This window comes from Phocoena phocoena, chromosome 17 (assembly GCF_963924675.1).
Source record: "Phocoena phocoena chromosome 17, mPhoPho1.1, whole genome shotgun sequence".
NCBI classification, from domain to species: Eukaryota; Metazoa; Chordata; class Mammalia; order Artiodactyla; family Phocoenidae; genus Phocoena; species Phocoena phocoena.
In genome coordinates this window covers 71,152,936-71,175,401 of record NC_089235.1, presented here as the reverse complement: position 1 = coordinate 71,175,401, position 22,466 = coordinate 71,152,936, and the positions used below count along the sequence as shown (strand labels likewise).

The window sequence follows — 22,466 nt, the reverse complement described above, 5'->3', positions numbered from 1 at the left end:
CCTGCCTTTACATTTTGAGTAGGAAAGGCAAAAGCCTTTTACATTATGATGGGAAAAATATTTCCAGAATGTGATCTGGAGGCCTCAGGGGTGTTCTTTATATTCCTTATAAGTGTCTTTAAAACAATACCAGGAAAAGGACTACAGCTTATTTTTCTTTTGCAGACATATTTTTGGTCACTCATTCACCCATCCATCCATTCTGCATCCGCTGACCCTTCCACCCATTCACACACCCAACCAACCATCCCTTCATTCATCCATTCGTCCATCCATCCATCAGTGCCCTCTCTTTGCCCAGCACTGTGCCAGACAATATACCTCTTCAGTGAGACAGACCTGTTTAGAATCCCAATTCTACCTCTTCCTTGTGTATGACCTAGGGCAATTTACATACCTGACTCTCAGAATCCTTCTCTGTAAAATGAGCGCTTTAATAGCCACCTTACAGGCGTTTATGTAGATTATGTGAGTGAAGATATATACAAAGCACAGGACTGGCATAAGCATATAGTAGAGCATTAAGCATGTTGTAGATTGTTTCAGACATATTTCCTCGTTGCAAGCAGAAAAAGAATCCAACCCCGGCTGATGTAAAAGAAATGTATTGGAGGGCTACATGGGGGCTCCCAGAGTCACTGGGGAAGGATGGAGAGGCGGGCTCAGGAAATGGGCCGAAAGAAGAGGAAGGCACAGTCAAAATCACAGCAGGGCAGTAGGCCAGTGAGGACGCTGCTTCCACTGTACCTGAAGAATCAGTTCCCGAGGAATCCGTTCCCTGTGCTACCAACCCTGTCCCAGACACAGCTGCCTCCTCTGCACACAGAATTCCTCCGCAGCCCCCAGGATCTGGACTGGCTGGCTTTGTCCTGCCCCACTCTCTGACCCCCCTGCCTCTTTGCATCTCAAGTTAAGCCTGAGGCAGATGTGTCTGATTGGCTGAGCCCAGTCATTCCCCAGACGTGACTAGGACGCAAATATCTGACATTTTCAGCCTGTACAGGAGAACTCTATCTCCCTCCCACCAAACATACGGTGGGAATTTCCCAAACATAGGGGAACATCTGTAGGTTGAACAGCTCTAAAAATGACCAGCTGTCATTTTTAGACTAAGGTACTAAGGTACCCCCTTAGTTCCTTTCCTCCTAACTTTGGTAGGAGGGAAGAACAACTTTTCCTTCTCACCAGCATCTCTGGGTGTTTTTCTGGTGTGCCAGGGCACTTATGTGAATGCAAGTCTAGCAGAAGTGTTGATTCTAATGCAACCTTTTAGCACACATATCAGTGTAGGTCATTCAGGGTCTCATCCAAGAATTGAGCTACACTGGCTTAGATGCTTGAGTTTGCAAAGAGCCCCTTGTCAAACAGCAACTCTAATAAAAGATGCACTCCAGATCTAGGAATTTGTCCCACAGACAGTGGGAACTCGTCAATACCAATTCTAGAACAACGGGCTCAGGGCAGTACTAGTCATTATAATACAGTGTGAGGTTCTATTATTAAGTAAGCAAAGGACAGTAAGAGATCATAAAAAGAGGAAGACCCGGGGTGGGGATGGAGGTGCGTAGAGAAACATTCCTAGAAGGGGTGATCCTTATTTGCCTTCTTTGAAATTGAGTCTGCCAAGTGAAACAAAAAAAAATCAAAGAAAGGAATCCTAGGCAGAGGAATCAGCACAAGTGAAGGCAGAACAGTGAGATAAAATTAAGAAAAATGCAAAATATATATCATATATTTGACATATATGACATATTATGAAATATGTATTGACATAGTATAATGACTCATATATAATTATAATGGTATCTAATTTAATGAAGTATAATGAAAAAAGACATATTATAAAATATATATGACATATTACAAAAGTGTCTGTCACCACAGAGAAAGAGAAGAAAAAACAAACGGCTCTTCATAAAGAAAACAATAAACAAGCCTGCACACCCACGTCAACCTACTTGGGAGCCTTAAGTTCAATAAAAGGCATGTTTGGAGCTCTTCCTGCACTTATCAATTTTCAGTGCTTCCCTTACTGAAGAACAACTAAAGTTACTTCTGCCCCTGCACCTGCCCGTTTATCTTAAATCATTGAACTGAGATTTTGTGCTCCAGACTCTTTTCCAGAACTTCGCACCACGAAGTTAAATTTAATCTTATTAAATTAAGATTGCGTTTGCTGCCCTGCATTCCCAGCGGTCTCAGCTCGCAATGGAGGAGCCACTTCTAATGGGAGAAGAATGTGCAGAGGTCCTGGCAGCTGGAGGGGCCCCTCCCAGCCGTTCACAGAGGCAGTGGTGGTGAGATGCCCACAGCCCCACTGGTCCTGGGAAGGTGCACTCAACTCGGGGCGGTGGAGCCCCTCCTGCCCCCTGCAAGGCTGCTGGGTGCTAAAATAGGACCAGAGATGAAAAATGCAGAAGAGGATGGGCCTTAGCCCGTGTCTGAGAGCAGAGTGGGGCCGGCTGCGACACCCTGTTCCCTAGCCCCCAGAGCACACCCACTGCAGGAAAGGGAGCATTTTTGAAATCATTTCCCATCCTGTCACTGTCTTTGAGGAAACCGACCTGGTTTATTCTTTTTTCTCTGTTGCTTTTTTGTTGTTATGGTTTTGTGACCTTTCCCTAAAAACAGTCTGCTATAAATGTCTAACTCAGTCATGTTTCGTACAGCTGGTTGCATCCTGGCCGGGTAAGGTGCCGTAAGAGGCGCCACGCCTGGCGACATGAGTGGCCGAGAGTGGACTGGGGCGAGTGGATCAGAGTTTTCATCCCAGAACGCTTTGCATGAGCCCCCTGTGAGACTTCGGTTGCATCATTTCATCTTTCCGGATCTCCGTTTCCTAATCCAAAAACCAAGCTGCTTGAAATGGACAAAACATTTGGACTGTCAAGTTGATTTCAGCTACAAACATATGAGCCTTCACCAGATTCATTCTGGAGCTCCACATGGCCACTCGGCTTTTTATGAGAAGCCATTTGGGCTTCCAATCCCATCTGCCCAATTCTACTTCTCTTTCCTTATTCCCCATGTAGTTAAGGCATTTCTTGTGCTACTTAGGGGAATGCTCTAACAAATAACCTCTCAATTTCAATGATGTAAACTCAATATAATTCATCCACACAACTCCCCCTGGCTTATATTCCCTGCCAGTGGGTGATTCAGGGATAAAGACCCCTGCATTTCATAGCTGTATCACCCCCTTGGGCTTCAGAGTTGTCGGCATTCAGCTCTTGGAGAGAAAAGCGTAGAAAAGGCACACCTGCTTCTTTACCACCTCAGCCCAGAAATGGCATCTATCACTCTGCTCAGATTCCATTGATGGGACCTGATTACATGGCTCCACCTCGATACAAGAAGGGCACAGAGCCCCTGCTAGTGGTCTTTGCTTAGTGGCAGGCAGGCATGGATTTGGTGGACAGTTAGCTTCTCTACCAGAGCTCCCTGCCGCCGTTCCTTTTGCCCCCAAACCCCATGCCATGTACACTTGCACACATTTGCTGGCATAACTCAGTCTACTCACTTTCTTGAATGACTATTTCTCCCCAGCCAGGCCTGTCAACACGTACAGTCATCACATTGAAGCCCAATCCGGCCTCTGTACCCTGACACCAAATTAAATCTCGGAGACAGAGTTTTGGGTGAAGTAGAAAAGAATAGCTTTATTGCTTCACCGGGCAAAGGGGGCCAGAGCGGGCTCCTGCCCTCAAAACTGTGTGTTCTGACCAACCTGGAGGGGGCAGTGAGGAGTGTTATAGTAACGGCTCAAAGAGGGCGTGATCAGCTCGTGGACACTCTTCTGATTGGTTGGTGGGGAGGTAGTGGGAGTCGGCATCATCAACCTTCCGGTTCCACCAGGTCTGGGGTTTGCGTGCTTGTGGGCAGCTGACAGTTAACTTCTCCCACCTGGTGAGGGTTTCAGTGTCTGCAAAACAGCTCAAAGATGTTGTTGTGTGTATCCCTTGAGGGAGAGCCAGGACCCTGCCCCAAGGCTGCACTATTGTTTCTTTTGACTGTTCCTCCCTTGTCTCTGCATCCCCTCCCTTCCCTAATTAGCAGCGGTTTGAACCTGCTAGTTGGAACTCAGGGAAGGTCATGGAGGCTCAGTGAAGCCTATTTCCTGTAATCAAGAAATGGGGGACACAGAAAGGCTTTTGTGCCCAGGAGCCCCACAGGGTCCTGCTTGGTTTTAACATTGGCCTTGCAGGCTACTGTTTCACATACAAGCAAAATGCAGTTGAGTGGAGCTAGAGAACTTGGCTTTGGAGGTCTGTTTGTGTGGCCATCTATTAAACACTCTCCGATTCCCAAAAATTTCCACAAGGATTTACATACTCTCCACTTATTGAGGACTATGCCGTGATTTACAAGTGATCTCCTTTCAGTAATCCTGCAGAGTAGCTTTAATGATCTCTGCTTTATTATAAAGAAAATGGAAGCTCAGAGTGGTTAAATAACCTGCCCAAGAACACAAGTTAGGAGTAAAAGTCTACACAGGGCTCGTGTTCCTGGTGAGTCTAGTGAATTCTCCTTGAGGACTCTGTTTTCAGAGTGAATAATAGCTTATTTTTAGCCAAATAAACAACTTATATAAGCAAATTAGATTTGACAATTAATATGGCCTCTTCGGTATAGTCATCTGGAAGATTACAAGTTTATACCTAGAGTCGAAAGAACGGACCGTGAGCCCAGCACCTGGGGGGGAGCAGAATGAACAAGAGAGAACCAGGGCCCTGGTTTCTGCTTCTTGTCTTTTGCTCAACAAACTCTTATTGCATAACTATGACTTAAACCAGGGCTTCTCCATCTTTAAGGTGCACACAAATCACCTAGGGCTCTTGTTAAATTCTTGTTAGATTCTGATCCAGTGGGTCTGGGGCAGGGCCTGAGATCTGCATTTCTAACCAGCTCCCAAGAGATGCCAGCAGTGGCCATAACCACACTCTGAGGAAGGAAGACTCAATTCTGAAGATTTCTGTTGATTCAATTCAGGAAATATACCATGAGGCCCACCATGTGCTGGGGGATGAGATACGGAAGTCACTCTCTTCCTGTTCTTTAGCTCGTGGATGGAGCACACTTTGCACACATGATTGTGTTACCAAGTGATAAATGCCATGACAGAGGGGAGCACAGGCTGGGCAGGAGGCTAGAATAGGGGTGACAGGCTATGCTTAGGGAAATCTCCATAAAAGTAGAATCTTAGCATATGAGTGGGGTCTTAAAGGACAAGTAGGATTTTAATAGGTAGCAACAGGAAAGAAACTATGCCAGGGAGCGGGTACATCATGTACAAACACCAGTGTAGAAAGCATGGTGTGTTCAGAAGACTGCAAAAAAAAAAAAAAAATTCATGATTTTGGAACACTGAACCCATCTGAAACTTTTATGCCCTTTGCTCTCAGGGAATCCCATTTCTTCTTTCAATAGACTGCATGTTTCATAAGGGCTGTGGTGGTACTTTCTGTTCTCCACTGTATCTCCAGTATCTGACATATGTAGTAGGCATTCCATTTATTAGCTGTTGAATATGAAGCTGTCCTGCCATAGACAGATAGATATTAATAGTTTGGGGCAAATGGATTCATAAAGTGAGTAGTTGGACTAGATGATCTCTGGACCCTTCTACTTCCCACCTGCCGTGATGATGGCTTACTTCAAAGGTGGTATTACTGTAGTGATAAACAGTGTAGATTCCAGAACTAGCCTGCCTGGTTCAAATCCTAGATTTTCATGTCTGTGGGAGAGTTACTCAGGCTTCAATTTCCTTATCTGTAAATGGAAATTATCATCCTAGGTCCTACCTCAGGTTGTTATGAGGAATGAACGAGTCCATACATGTAGAACTCTTAGAGCATATCAAGTCCACAGTTAACACTCTGTAAGTATTGCTGCTACTATTGCTTCAGGTTTCTGTCAACAGGAGTTCTTTTAGCCACAAGTAACAAATAATCCCGTTAATGGTCAGACTCTCTTCCTTCTCTGTTACCTCTTTCTCTCTTCCCAACCATTCAATCATAGTGCACTTTTGTACAATAACGATGGAGAGAGCTAATGCATTTATGGAGCACTTACTATGCCAGGCACTGTGCTAAACGCTTGCTACCCACCAGTGAGGTAGGTCCTACAATCACCTTCAGTAGATAAAGTATTGGAGAAGTTCATAGTATTCATAAGTGGTGACCTGGGGTTTGAACCCCAATCTGTCTAGACTCAAATCCTATGCATGTGACCAGCTGCTATGCCACCAGAAAGCTGTAGAGGACAGTGGCAGTGTAGTGACTCTGCCAGAGGAAGCCTTATACATTAAAAATCTAAAGGTATCACTCCCACGCTTAAAACCCTTCACTAGCTTTCCATCATGTATAGGGAAAAGTCTGTGTTCATCAACCTGGCTAATCAAGCCCTTCCATATTGTTCCTCTGCTCACTTCTCTGACCTCATCTCTTTCTCTCTCTCTCTCTCTTCCTTCCTCCCTCCTTCTTTCTCTTTTTTTTCTCTCCCTCTTCCCTCTTCTCTTCCCACCCTCCTTGCTCAATACTACCCTTTGACTAGCTATCCTTGAATGCTTGCAGAACCCTGGTCCATTTGCTTGTTCTTCCACCAGACCCTAGTATGTGCTGATCCCTTGCTAAGAGCAGCCATTCATTTACTCACTTTACCCATCAAGTCCCCTAGGTCCTTCAAGACTCAGCCTGGACTTTGCTTCACTAGAAAACTCCTGATCCCCCAATGGCTGGTCATCCCCAGTGTGTGTCTTTTTATCACAGTAGTCATTGCCTATGTTTCTGTCTTTCTCTTTGTTAGCCCAACTCCATTCCCCATACTCTGAGCGTCCTGAGGACGTGCGCTGAGGCTTCTTTATCATTTAACACAGCTTCCTCGCACAATGTGTAGCTGGTCACATAGTAGATACATAAATATTTGCTAAAAGAATTAAGGCATTATCTAATTAATTAAAGCAATAGTTTTTAAATTGAGGTCTAAAACTTCTTAATGAGAACCTGAATGGGCTTCTGGGAAGGTACAGATCCCTTGAAATGAAGTGCAAAATTTTGAATACTTGTACATTTTTTAGGAATGAGAATCCATAAAAATGGAGACAACTTTAAGAACCACTGAATACCAGGGGTGACCAAAGTAAGTCAACGCACATTCCACAGTGCCTTCCGGCTGATGCACCTATTTCATTAAAACTAGTCACAATAATGGTAGGACACCATTATTTCATGTAACACTAAGAAAAATAATCAAAAAGTTTGACACACTGCAGAATGCCGTCAGTTTCAGAGATGATCAAACACGAGAATCAAGAAAATATGGTACACTTTTTGGCGTTCCATCCTTCCTCTCAGAGGTGTCCCTGTGATTGCGTCAGTCCCTGAGATGGTGTGTTAAGGTGGGTGAAGCAGTGCCCCACCCTGCAGTTCAGCCACGTGCAGGATCCCGACTCTGCCCCAGGCTACTAGTAAATGTTGAGCAAGTTTCCCTCCTCTCTGAACCTCACTTTCCTCATCTTCACAATGGAATGAACAGTCCCTTCCCCACAGGGTAACTGGATGGATTAACAAGACAGTGTTCATTCAGTGCCTTGCGTTTATAAGGCTTTCAAGCACTGCCCCTTCCCTTCCACCTAGGCATATGCATAGTATCAGACCCCACCTAACTTAGTAAATGTGCGTTTCAGATAATTAATTATTCTGCCTAAGGTCTCCCAGGCTTGCTACCTATTCCCACAATTTTTGGAAAATGCCTAACTCTGCTTGCCTGCCGTTTTGGGTAGAGTCTATGTGTGTCATTGGGCTGAAGATAACGAGGTTTTGCATTCTTCTGTCCCCGTGTCCATTTTGCTCTGTGCTCATGCAATCTGCTTTGCAGTTCATTGTGAAAATGTAGAGATAATTCATAGTGCTTCATTTTGCTTTCCACAATAAATCGATCTGTTCCTAGTGAAAAATTCCCTTTGGGGTGTTTGCGTTGCCCACACTCCACAGCCCTGCAGAGGAAGAAGGGCTTTCCGTTGCCTTCTTGTCCTTCCTGAACCCCTGGGTGGACTCTCTGCTGAGATGTTTGTTAAACACTGAGGCATTCCTTGAGACTCCCGTGGCAAGGAGAGCTAAAATCTCAGACCACACTTGGTTTATTTGAATCGTGATGTGTCTCCCAGGATAGATTAAAAGATTAATGTGCTTTTCTCCCCACCCCATCCCTTCCCTGTTGTCCAGTATTCTTTTTGCAGATGTCAAAGGATTTACCAACCTCTCCACGACCTTGTCTGCCCAGGAGCTGGTCAGGATGCTCAACGAGCTCTTTGCTAGATTTGATCGACTGGCCCATGTGAGTTGAATTTAATTGCCCCCTAGTCTTCACAGGAGTGAGGGACTGCATGCGGAACGAGGGAAGAGAGGGACTCAGCCTTCATCACCAATGTCATTACCATTCCGCATCCTGACCCCAGACATGGATCCCTGACCCTCGCGCTTGTTGGGGACCGATGTTAGTTATTTACGGGTCTCGGACGGGAGGTTTGTCAGATTTTCCTAGCTGAGAGACAGCTGGTTGAGTGACAATTAAACCAAAGTCCTTTTTAATCTGCTTTCCATTTCCCGCTGCCTGTGGCCGGGCACCATCCAGCTGCAGCCTCAGGGTTGCTTCATGCAGGAATGACTTCCTGAAGTTTCCCAGCCAACCGCGGCCATCTGGAATGAATTGGTCTCTTCTCAAGGACCAGTGAGCTACTGGCCCATCCCGCCACCATTTTGTTTGACTTAAGAGCTTTGTTTTTAGCTGACCAGACACTACCTTTCTTTTTCTGCTGGCTTGGCCAGAGCTAAAATAGAGAAGAGGTTAAAGGGAATGAACATTTGCCACCAACACACAGATTCCTAGTCCTCAAGACACTCACATTACAGAGGAATGTCATTGTCATGCTATATTTTAGAGTGGGTTTGGGACTCAAATTGGCATGCCTTAACTTCCTACTTTGTAAAGGGTGTATACTAGTGTCAGTTTCACAGGCTGTCCTGAGAATTTAATGAGACCGCATCAGTGGGAGTTCATTGTTAGGTTATCAAAATGTCCTATTTTAAGGCTGCCTCACTCCAACAGAGATCCATTCACACTTGCATCTGAGCACCTAGTAGGTGTTGTGTTGGTAATATGGGAATAACTAAAACACACTTTCCCCCTTAGAGCTAAGTCTAGTCATGGATACCTTAAAAAGTCATCAATGTACAATGTCCTATATGCCATGATGAAGGGAAGTCTAGAGTGCTATGGGAACACAGAAACAACATATAACCCTTGGATCAGAGAAGACTTCCGGGAGAAAGTGATTCTTAGATTGGGTCTTAAAAAGGAGAAAACAAATAGAACACCATTCATCAATAAAAAGGAATAAATCACCAATACCTGTATCAACATCAGTGAATCTCAACTGCAATATGACAAGTGAAAGAAGCCGGACACAAAAGGCTAGACACTTTATGATTCCATTTGTAAGACATTCTAGAAAAGACAAAAATTATAGAGACAGGAAAGAGATAAGTCATTGTCAGGAGGGATGAGGGGTGGAGGGAGTGGACTGATTGCACAGAAGCATAGGGTGAGGTGATCTGGGGAGTGATCCGGTTGCTCTCTATGTGAGTGTGACTGTACACATTTACCAAAAAGGTAAATTTTATTGTATAAAAGTTATATACCGGGGCTTCCCTGGTGGCGCAGTGGTTGAGCGTCTGCCTGCCGATGCAGGGGACACGGGTTCGTGCCCCGTTCCGGGAGGATCCCACATGCCGCGGAGTGGCTGGGCCCATGAGCCATGGCCGCTGAGCCTGCGCGTCCAGAGCCTGTGCTCCACAACGGGAGAGGCCGCAACGGTGAGAGGTCCGCGTACCGCAAAAAAAAAAAAAAAATTATATACCAATTAGGTGTAAAATTGAGGTGAAGAAGGAAGGGAAGGTCCTTGTATGCAGAGGGGAAAACAAAAATTAAGATGCTATATATGTAGAGAACCAGAAGAGATTTAGCACTGTGTAAAGGAAAATTCAAGGTAGGGAGTGGTAGAGGTGAGGCTAGAAAAATAAGCAAGGACCTGCCAAGGACCCTGCATTGCAATCTGTAGCTGCTGGACAACTATTGCATAGGAGACTGACATGAGCAGAAGAAGAGGCGGAAACTGAGGTCTCCTCCTGTTAGAAGGGTTGGATTAACCTGAAGGACTAGGAATTTGAAGGTGGGGAAGAATGTACACCATTTCTTTTTATTGTTGCCTCAAGGGCGGTTGGTGCCAGTTACACATAGTTATTCTACGTTACATTCTGGTTCTAAATATTTCTGCTCAGAGATACTAAGATGAACAAAAATGACCCTCCAAAGAGAACTGAGAGATGTGATCAAGGTCAGTTTCTGGTGTCACAGTAATCCCCATCGACTCAGAGAAAGGGTCGTTATGTAAAATGTAATCCAAGCTGTTCAGCCAACACTTATTGTGTACCTACTAGGTGCCAGGAACCGTGCAGCGCTGTGGCGAGACAAAACCAGTCTCTGCCCTCAGCGTCTGCTAAGGGAGAAAGACAAGTCCGTAAAATTCGCAGGACAGTGTGGTGCAAGCAATAGGCACAGAAGTCCTGGTGGACGGAAGAAGGAACAGTCGGTGCTTGGGGTGAGGAGGGCGGTAATGTAGCACCATGAAGAGAAGAGGCTATACACAGCTGGGTGTGAGGGAGAGCGGGAGCTTTCCCGGCATCAAATTAGACAATGAAGAGCCTTCCAGGCTGAGCCGTGATGCAAAGGCAGGAAAGTGTGAAAATGTGGAAATGTGGCTGCTTATTTGGGGAGCTATAAGGAGCTCAAGATTGCTGGAGCACAAAGGGCATGGGAGACTGCAGTGAGAAGTGAGCTTGAAGAGGAAAGGGAAACAGGTCTGCAGGGCACCATGCGACCTTTTAAGGAACGTGGACTTGGTGCTGTAGCCCGGGCTCTTTGCCCTGGTTACAGTGTACACGGTGGGAGAGAGGGAGTGAGATGGGGGTGCACAGCTCATCGAGCCCCAGTGGGTGCAAGAAGCTATAGTCCATCTTCTGGAGAATGAGTCTTACTGAAAGATTTAAAGAAAAAAATCAAATTAAACACATACAAGTGAGGGAGTAAAATTATTATTAATTTTGATCATATTTAACATTTGTAAACTGCCTGGTGTTCATTATGCACTAGACTGCGTATTTGCCCTGGATTGCCTAATTCAGTTCTTAAACCAAACCTACAAGAGAGGTTCTTTATTGTTCCCATTTTACAGAACAAGTGACTGAAACTCAAAGAAGTAAAATAATCTGCCCAGAACCCCTGGTAGGTGGTGGTGCATCTGTGATTCAGACCATCTGAGACCAGGTGCTCACTCCTGACCACTAAGCAGTGCCCCAGGCACTTTAGGGGATGGAGCTAGATGTCAGAGATGTATTGCCGTCCATGCCAGCCAACTTGAAGATTTCGATTTCTAGGACTTCAACTATGGGCTGGACTTCAATTAACTGTACAGATCCCCTCTCTGAGTCTCAGTTTTCCTATCAGAATTATAATGAAGGATAAATGAAACAATACACAGAGACTGGCTCAAAATAAGTACTCAGCACCCGTAAGTACTCTGTAACTCCCACTCTACCCCCTACCCCATCCCTACCCACCCTAGGTGCATCAGTCTGTTCTACTCTAGGGGGCTTCTGTGGAAAAGCTTGAGAAACTCTGCCAGTGAAAACAATTCTACTCACCTTGGAATGAGAAAACCTACTTTAAATGTTTTTGCCCCCAACCTTAGGCAAATCACTTAACCAAGTGGGTCACAGACTTTGCTTCTGTGTAAAAGGGGATTGGACTTGCCTTTTGTGATATCTTTTAGCGTCAAAATTCTGTGGCTTTATAATGATCTCTCTCTGCCTTGCCATAATTATTTGCTTTAGATTTTCATTATGTCGTACATCTGACAGAACCCACTTCCCATGTAAATATCATCCATTGCACCTTCCCATTTATCCACTGCATTATTATGATGCAGGCAAAAACTTCAAAGCCTTCTATTAAAGATCCTCTTAGTGTGGTTGAATTCCTCAGTGCCCTTGTGGCTGCTCAAAGCAGAGTGTTTTTGACCCTTTCTAGTGCCCTTGGCAAACCCTAGTAACTTTTGATCTTTGATCTTGTTTTAAAAAAATAAAGTAGTCCTGGACTTCCCTGGTGGTGCAGTGGTTAAGAATCCGCCTGCCAATGCAGGGGGCACAGGTTCAATCCCTGGTCTGGGAAGATCCCACATGCCGTGGAGCAACTAAGCCCACGAGCCACAACTACTGAGCCCGCGAGCCACAACTACTGAGCCTGCGCTCTAAACCTGCAAACCACAACTACTGAAGCTTGAGAGCCACAACTACTGAGCCCACCTGCCACAACTACTGAAGCCTGTGCACCCAGAGCCCGTGCTCCACAACAAGAGAAGCCACTGCAATGAGAAACCCGTGCACCGCAACGAAGAGGGAACCCCGCTCACAGCAACTAGATAAAGCACGCACACAGCAATGAAGACCCAAAAATAAATAAATTAAATAAATAAATTTATAAAAAAAATAAATAAGTAAATAAAGTAGTCCCTACCTACTCCTCTTCCTAACAAATTAGGAATGAAAAATATGTATGCTATTATTGAGGCTTTAAAATCAACACCATTACATCTTAAGCCTTGTTTCAGATTGCTGACAAAACGGGAAGCAACCTAAATTATTGTTACAAGGAACAAGTCCAACACTATGGAAAACTAATCAATAGATTTTAAAGAATGAGATAGCTATTTCTGTACCGACATAGAAAGAATTTCAAGACATGTTGTTGCATGATAAAGCATGTCTCAGATCTATAAACATAGTATGACCAATTTATGGCTAAAGAGCATGAAAAATGGTGCATATATATAAACATAGAAATGTATATAGTAATGCATAACAGCCTCTAAAGAGGGGAAAGGAGACCAGGTTTCCAGGGTGTGGTGTGTCTGAGGGGGAGAGGCTACTAAAGGAGACTTAATCTACAGTTTCATTTTCACTAGGACAATATATTCATGTGTTAATTTGTATAATTACAATTAGATACAGTACTATAAAAATTGTCATGATTTCTAATATAACTTTTTTAAGTGCACTCGTAGCACTAATGTTTTTGTTCTGAGAGTCTTTTTTCTTTTCATTTTTTTTTTCTGATTACTAAAGCAATACTTGTCCATTATGTAAAATTCAAACATCAAAGATAGAGACAATAGAGAAAGTATGTATCGCTGTAATCTTACCCCTCCTCAAAGATATAACCATCTTTGATAATTTGGTGCCTATATCTCCTCAGTGTTATATGCATACATGGTTTCATAAATTCTCTGGATTTTTTTCCAAGATTTTTATCATATCAAAGCCATCAAGATGGGAGGAAAAGGATTATATTAAGACTTACTCGATAAAATTTACAAGACCCTCACCCTACTTTATTTTTCTTTTTCAGTATCTTTTTTCAAAGCACCTGGTTTTTTTAATGTGAGTTTTTCAAAGCAGTTTCTGGTAAAAAGTTGCTTGGATATTACTGTCAAATCGTCTGACAGCTCACGGGAATTGATCAGAAAAATGTGTCTGCAAATTGACAGAACTTGACAGACGAGAAGACAGGCCTTTCATATTTATATTTATATATACATACATGATTGGTATATATACACATATGCATATATACATACCATTTATATGGGGCCCACAGTTTTTCAAGGAGGCTGCCAGCTTCACCTTTTGTTTAGAAGAAAAATGAACCCTGGGTTACAAACATCTTCACTTTCCAAAGGGTAATGAACTATTTTACAGATCTCCTTCCAAAACACATTTTTGTCAGGAGATCTCCCATTCTGGACTCTGCCATAATTTCTGCAGCTTTGTAAAGAAAGAGCACGGAGTCCCAAAGTCAAACAGACATGCTGTGAATTCCACTTCTGTCTCTCACTTGCTGTGTGACCTTCACTTCCTTAAGCCATCTGTGAAGTGGCACATGACTCAGAATGTGGTCGTAAAGACTAAACAAGATCAATATAATGCCTTTAACACATAGCTCGGCACATAGTATGTGCTCAGTAAATACAACTGCGTTTTCCAAAATGTTTTCACCTCTGTTTGCATGGAAAAATCACTGATTTGGAGCTTCTGAATATCATATACAATCCATATCCATTACTTTTTAGCCAGCTGCTCTGTGGAACAGGAAGTTTTCCATCTGTCTTACACTGAAATTTTCGTATCTAAAAACATGGTCTGCCATGTTCAGGGTTATTGTGAGACTCAAAGGAGGAAAGATAAGTCATAGCATTAAATGTGGAGAAGACTCTTCTCAGGTGAGCTGTCACTGGCATTGCTAGTTGACGGCCATGCTTACTTAGTTATGTATTAAGGGCGAGGGGACCATTTTCACATGCGCCACAAATGGGGAATTGAAACCCACTTACCAGTGGCTTCAGTGACTCATCGAAGGTCAAACAGCTGGTCAATTTGACTAGAATGTGGAGGTCTGATTCTTAGACCAAAGTATTTCCTGCTCTACCCTTTCCCTCCCCCCTCCCCATTGTCAACAGGGAGGTAGATCTCTGTGCTGACCAGGCTACCAACAGCCCGAGTCACAGCAGGCTCTGCCCCAGAGACCATCTGAAGGCAAAGTGTGGCTGATTGAAGTCACCAACCCCTACCTCCCAGCCTCAGTGTTCTCCACTGCAGAATCAGAATAAGGGATTTGCTCCTTTGCAAACAAATGTTAGGAAGTTTTAACTTGTGGCCACATGCGAGATACATATATATGTATATGCATATAAAAACTCGCTACATTGCTGTAGTATATACACATATACACAACATATATATATACAGCAGTATATGTAGTATAAATATGTACAGCAATTCTGTGTGTGTGTATTTATATATATATATATATACGCGCACACACACACACACACACTTCAATGTATTGAGTTTTTATCATTCATTTCATTTAGTGCCAGGAACTTTCCTTTAGTCCAAGAATATGTCTTTTTACTTTTTCGGTGTTGAAAACGCCCTTTCTTTTATAAAGTGATGGGGATAGGTGGGTAGTTTGGTTGTTATTTTTGTATGTTGATGGACTTTTCATACTTCCTTGGCAAAACACAAAATTGAACTCTAGAGAGAAGTGCCTTGGACCTTCTGGGTTTTTTTTAAAGCTGTCCCGTGGACTCCACAAATCTGGAAACTGCCAGGACCAGTGGAGTCAGGTCTCCCTAGTTCCATTCTGGCCATAACAGTCTAGAGCGTCTTAGAAGAAACAAGTGAAGGTCTTGAGCTTCCCTTTTTGCTCTCTTACAAAATTAGTTGAATTGAAGCAGCCAATAGATAGGAACCACACACTCCTAAAAATAACCGTGGGATGGCTGTGTCTGCTATCAGCGTTCTGAAGATCGCATCTGTGCCCATTTGGGAAGGTTGGCAAGGCCCTGGAGATCTGATCCAGACAGGGAAACACCAGAGCCAGTTCTGATTCTCCTTTCCCTGTCTGATATTTGTTTTTTATTGGGAGGGTGATTTCACTTGTTACCCAAACACGATGTCCCAATGCCTGATCGGATTAGGAAACCAGCATGGTGCTTCATAACTTGGCAGTACCAGGGCATCCACTGTGCTGCTGGCATCTCAAGTAGGCCCTTTCTGTCTGCAACTTCCCTCCTCATGCCCTTGGACTCTGGTTTCCCAAGGAGAGCCCCTAACCCACAAAGCCATAGACCCACAGGCACCTAGGGCTTCAAATCTAGAAGACATCTCAGAGTCGTTCCGTCCCAACCATCTACCCAAGGAGACCTAGAGAGAATCTGCCTGTGTCACAGATAGAAATGTGAAAGAACAGGGACAGGAGTCCAAGTCATCATCATAGAGATGGGTGACATTAATTTAGTGCCCCGTCTGCTGGACCCTATACTAAGCCTTCACATGCCTCGCCTTCCTACATCTTTACAATCACACAATGAGGTCCTATTCTTATCCCCATTTTATAGATGAGGCAATGGAGGCTCAGAGGTTAAGTAATTTACCTAAAACACACAATGAGGATGGGGTGGGGGGTCTAGGATTTGATCTGCAATGGGACTCCTCAGCCAGTGCTTTTAGCCCCTATGCTCTACCGCCCCAAGTTCTCTTTCCTCTGTAACCTGCAAAATCCAGCCGATTCCCATCCAATATGAAAGTATGCACCATTTCCTAGGTACATGTTGCTCTTTGAAACTTTGTAAGGATCATGTCTTCAAGATTGTGAATCCACCAAACAAACAGGCGTGTCCTGCCCCTCACTGGTGAAGTGATCAGGATAAAAATTGTACCTACCTCCAGGTTCTTGCGAGGGTGCATTTTGTTTAATATATAATAGGGGTTGTTTTAATCATCTTTGTGTCAGGGACAATGCTTGCTTTATGATAGATGCACACCTGATGTTTTTATCGATGAGCAAGCGTGTGAATCAGTAAATGAATACAAGTATGTACAAGACACAGTCAGCCCCTCTTCTTAAGGTGCCAGTACCGTCGTTGGGAAAGGACTTTATGTAGAGTTGGCATCCCTAAGTGATTTATTTTTTAAGTGCTTATTGTTGAGCTAGCAACTGATATAAGCTGTTAATCCAGAGACATGTCCCGAGAAGAGATACATCAGTGGGAGCAGGACTCGAGTGTTCAGTATTCCGCGGGGGATTAAGATCAGAAAGGTACTACACGGCAGAGCTGGGATATGGCCCTGTATCTGTCAAACTCAAAATCCAGTGTTTCTCCACGACTCCATTCCACCGCTGAGCCCTTCAACTCCCCCCTCCAATTTCCTGGGAAGAAAATAGCGGCACATTTCAAAGGTAGAAGCCCCTGATCCCAAGGTGCAGACCTGCTGACCCGGCTCCCCTCTTTCCCAAGGCTTTCGGAAGCACTTACCCATCTGTTGACTCAGTCCTTCCCTCTCCCACCTTGTTCCTTTCAGGAGCATCACTGCCTTCGCATTAAAATCCTGGGGGACTGCTACTACTGTGTTTCAGGACTTCCTGAGCCCCGCCAGGACCACGCCCACTGCTGCGTTGAAATGGGCCTCAGCATGATCAAAACCATCAGGTAATTTGGGACCTTCTCCCTAATACCCGAGCCTTTGATGTGCTTGATGGGAAAGACCAAAACCACCCATCTATCCTTTGCGGTCGGTCATGTGTACGTTGAAAGGTGGAGTTCTCTGTCTTACTTCATGAAGACTGTATACCCATTAGTTCTCCCATAGGAACCACTAGCTTCATTATGTTCTAGTTACACCTCCCTTTCAATCCTTTGTGCAACACATTTGTATGACCAATGTCCTTGTGGGGATACAGCAGTGAACGGGGTGAGCATAACCGATGTCCTTGTGGGGATACAGCAGTGAACGGGGTGAGCATAGTACTTGCCCTCAGGGAGATTACAGCGTGGTGGGAAAGATAACTGCATAGACGATTCCAATACAGTACGGTACGCTCTGAGACGAATCAGACCAGGGTGCTCGGGGGCGATAGAGAAGTAACAGTGCAATCTGGGGTGCTGGAGAAGACTTTCCAGAGTACAGATGTCTAAGCTGTTACCTGAAAAGTAAGACATTAGATCCTGGAGGTGGAGCGGAGCGCTTGGAAGATAGGGGGCCGTGTGCAGGATTCGGGCAGTGCTGTAGTGGCAGCTGGTAGAGCCTGGGGCGGAAATGGTGGTGACAGGTAGACGGCACCCTGGGAGCATGCAGAACCTGAAGGGCCTTCTAAGCCGTGCTAAGGGGGTGCATTTTATCCTAAGGCCAACAGGAATCACTGAAGACAGGCAACCTGGCTGTCTTCACGGGTGTGTGGCAAGTGCTTTTGGCTTCGGTGAGTGTAGCTGACGAATAGAGGCTGAATCAAAGGGGGATGAGCTATTGCGGTCAAGGACTTTGGAGCTAAGCTGTTTATGGCTTTGCGACAGAAGCTCAATATTGCCAAAGCTCCCCTCAAGGTTCCAAAATGTTTGCAGATCCTCCAAGCATCACATCTTCCCACAGTCACAGCAAAGGGAGTAAAGAGTGGACACATGGGCAGAAATCTCCGTGGATTATGTCTTCATCTTATAAGGGAAGAAGAGCGCTGTTGGAGACAGACCGGAAGACTCTCCTCGTGCACTCCCACCTGGGTTGTGTGGTCTATCAGGCATCCGTGTGATGCTCGGGAATGTCGGTCTGGATTCAGGTTCAGCCGGGACAACAACCCCTGCTCTGCACCCCCCAAACACGCACCCTCCACTGTAGGCTCAGCTTGCCTGCTGGTTCCCAAGAGCAATCCAGGAACAGGCAAGAGGAATGTAAGGAGTTGGAGGCTCCCTTTCTAGAACCCGGCCACAACCAACACAGTGTACCTGACCCTTCTACTTGCTGACAGATCCCTGACTTTATTCAGGTTTCAGGCAGAGTTCTGTTGACATTGGGAGATGCTGTGAAGTCCCCTAGTTAAGAAGAGGGCACAGAAGCCCTTTTCCTAAATATGATCCTGTTCTATTGACGTTGACACTGGTCATTTCAATACTGAGCCTGAAATCACAGTCTGGGTGGGCAGATATGCCCCCCGGGTGGGCCCTCAGGGTCCCACCTCTGGAACTTACCCACAACCAGGGCCTGATCAAGGCAGTGAGGTGCTTTGCCATGAGGTATAGGATGAAAATCCAACCATAACCATCCCTAAGACCAAGTAGGCAGGTGGAGAGAGACTGGAAATGTCCACTCTGCTGTTGCCCCCTCTTTTACAGAGATGCAGATGTCTCCCCCAGTAGGGACCATGGAAAAGTAGCCCACCACTTCCACCCAGAGTTTCCTTTTGATCAGCCTTTGGTAGATGGAAAAGGCTTCAGGTGCTTCTTGCTGTTAATTTGGACACTTCAGAGTCTTGCCCTGAAAACTAAGATGAATTGTGATACGTTGACTGGTTTCAAGGGAGGCAGTGTGACCGACACCCAGAAGACCCAATGCCTTGTACCAACTCTACAGCTGATGAGGTGTGCAAATGCTATTCTGTCAGTAAGTCAGTGGGTCGGTCAACAAATCATTTGTTGAGTTCTACCGTGTGTCACTGTGTTAAGCCCTGGAAATACAGTGATGAACAGGTCACTCAGGGGTCCTTCTCTTGTCTGTAGGTGCCCATTAGAGATATTACTTGGAGGCTTGTCTATGAAATGAGGAAGTTGGACTAGACCTCTTCTGAAGCCTCTAAAAGTCTGTGATTTACCAACCATGTCAAAATCAAGTTTAAGCAGCAAAACTTTCCTTGCTGTTTTCTTTCTTTCTCTAAATTTTTGTTAAGATATAATTGACAAAGTTGTAAAGTGCACAATGTGGTAATTTGATATACTTACACATTTTTTTTTTTTTTTGGTGGTACGCGGGCCTCTCACTGTTGTGGCCTCTCCAGTTGCGGAGCACAGGCTCCGGACGCACAGGCTCAGCGGCCATGGCTCACGGGCCCAGCCGCTCTGCGGCATGTGGGATCTTCCCGGAATGAGGATCCTCCCGGACCGAGGCACGAACCCGTGTCCCCTGCATTGGCAGGTGGACTCTCAACCACTGCGCCACCAGGGAAGCCCCTATACTTACACATTTTTAAATGATTATCACAATCAAGTTAGTGAACATATCCATCACCTCACGTAGTTATCTTTTTTTTGATGAGAATGCTTAAGACCTACTCTCGGCAAATTTCAAGTATACGATAAGTATTATTAACTATAGTCACCATGTTTACATTAGAACCTCAGAACCTATTCATCTTAAAATGAAAGTTTGTACCCCATGACCAACAGTTCCCCTTTTCCCTACCCCAATCCTAGCCCCTGATGACCACCTTTCTACTGTTTCTATCAGTGCAACTTTTTTTTTTAAGACTCCACATACAAGTGATATCATAGAGTATTTGTCTTTCCCTGTCTGGCTTATTGCACTGAGCACAATGTTCTCCACATTCATCCATATTGCCGCCGATAGCAGGATTTCCTCTTTTTTAAGGCTGAATAACATTCCTGTGTGTGTGTGTGTGTGTGTGTGTGTGTGTGTGTGTATGTGTGTGTAGAGAAAAAGAGAGGGAGAAAAAAAGGAAGGAAGGAAGGAAGGGAGAATATCTTTTTTATCCATTCATCCACAGACTTTCCATAAGAGTTCCCATCTTGAACTTAAGCAGAAGATATGCTGCAGAGATGGCGTTGCAGAAGAAATGAACATTGACTATCAAAATGCTTTAAGGGGCTTCCTTGGGCGCAGTGGTTGAGAGTCCGCCTGCCGATGCAGGGGACACGGGTTCGTGCCCTGGTCCGGGAAGATCCCACATGCCACGGAGCGGCTGGGCCCGTGAGCCATGGCCGCTGAGCCTGTGCGTCCGGAGCCTGTGCTCCGCGACGGGAGAGGCCACAACAGTGAGAGGCCCACTTAACGCAAAAACAAAACAAAACAAAACAAAAAACGGACAGACAGAACCCTAGGACAAAAACAAAGCTATACAGACCAAATCACACAAAGAAGCATACACATACACACTCATAAAAAGAGAAAAAGCAAAATATATATATATATATATATTTAAAAAAAGGAAGAGAGCAACCAAATCTACTAATGATAATAAGCCCTAAATACTAAAGCAAAATAAACATAAAGCCAGAAACAAATTAGATACAGAAAGCAAACCCCAAGTCTACAGTTGCTCCCAAAGTCCACTGTCTCAATTTTGGGATGATTCGTTGTCTATTCATGTATTCCACAGATGCAGGGTACATCAAGTTGACTGTGGAGCTTTAATCTGCTGCTTTTGAGGCTGCTGGGAGAGATTTCCTTTTCTCTTCTTTGTTCGCACAGCTCCTGGGGTTCAGCTTTGGATTTGGCCCCGTCTCTGTGTGTAGATCACCCTCAGGCTTTTGTTCCTGCCCAGACAGGATGGGGTTAAAGGAGAGGCTGATTCCATGGCTTTGGCTCACTCAGGCCAGAGGAAGGGAGGGGTACGGAATGCGGGGTGAGCCTGCAGCGGTAGAGGCCGGCGTGACGTTGCACCAGCCTGAGGCGCATCTTGTGTTCTCCCGGGGAAGTTGTCCCTGGATCACGGGACCCTGGCAGTGGCGGCCTGCACAGGCTCCCTGGAAATGCGGTGTGGATAGTGACCTGTGCTCGCACACAGGCTTCTTGGTGGCTGCAGCAGCAGCCTTAGCATCTCATGCCCATGTCTGGTGTCCGCGCTTATAGTCGCAGCTCACACGCGTCTCTGGAGCTCGTTTAGTTGGTGCTCTGAATCCCCTCTCTTGGCGCACCCTGAAACAGTGGTCTCTTGCCTCTTCAGCAGTTCCAGACTTTTTCTCAGACTCCCTCCCAGCTGGCTGTGGCACACTAGCCCCCTTCAGGCTGTGTTCACGCAGCCAACCCCAGTCCACTCCCTGGGATCTGACCTCCGAAGCCCGAGCCTCGGCTCCCAGCCCCCGTCCACCCTGGTGGGTGAGCAGACAAGCCTCTCGGGCTGGTGAGTGCTGGTCGGCCCTGATCCTCTGTGCGGGAATCTCTCCGCTTTGCCCTCCGCACCCCTATGGCTGCGCTCTCCTCCGTGGCTCTGAAGCTCCCCCCCTGCCACCACCCCTCCCTCCACCAGTGAAGGGGCCTCCTAGTGTGTGGAAACTTTTCCTCTTTCATGGCTCCCTCCCAGAGGGGCAGTTCCAGTCCCTCTTCTTTTGTCTCTGTTTTTTCTTCTTTTCTTTTGCCCTACCCAGGTACGTGGGGAGTTTCTTGCCTTTTGGGAGGTCTGAGGTCTTCTGCCAGCGTTCAGTAGGTGTTCTGTAGGAGTTGTTCCAGGCGTAGATGTATTTCTGATGTATCTGTGGGGAGGAAGGTGATCTCCACATCTTATTCCTCCGCCATCTTGAAGGTCCCTCCACGTTGGTCCTTTTGACCGAGATCCAAAGATTGTTTCCCTATACACACACACATATATATGTGGTGTGTATATGTGTGTACATATGTATGCGTATATGGTGTGTATGTGTGTTTGCGCATGTGCTTGCGTGCAGATGTGTAGATATGCATCAGTATGTGAGCACCTATGTGTCTATACTTGTGTGTGCGTGTGTATGTTTGTGCATATACAGGTGTGTGTGTTAAGGATTTGAAGCAGGCCTTGGTGATCCCTACAATTCTAAACTCAGTCAATGGAGTTAGTGCACAGATAGTTGGTGACCTTGGAAGACATACTGAGGCTTCATTCCTCAGGCAGTGGGAAGTCACTGACACTTGAAGTGGGGAAGTGTCATGTTCTGATCTGGGCTTGAGGAGAGTAACCATGGAGATGGATAACTCTGTCTCCAGTTTACCCTGGATGAGAGAAATCAGAGGCCAAGGGGAATGAAACTGGCTGGG

The 22,466-nt window shown here is 45.4% G+C and overlaps 1 protein-coding gene across 1 annotated transcript in view; it reads left to right on the top strand.

Annotated features, from left to right (window-relative positions):
• ADCY8 (adenylate cyclase 8) overlaps nucleotides 1-22,466 on the top strand; it is a 220,823-nt gene that overhangs the window by 75,130 nt on the left and 123,227 nt on the right. Inside the window, exons 4-5 of the mRNA XM_065895688.1 lie at nucleotides 8,223-8,334; nucleotides 17,037-17,164. Coding sequence (XP_065751760.1) covers nucleotides 8,223-8,334; nucleotides 17,037-17,164 — 240 coding nt within the window. The remainder of the gene's footprint in view (nucleotides 1-8,222; nucleotides 8,335-17,036; nucleotides 17,165-22,466) is intronic.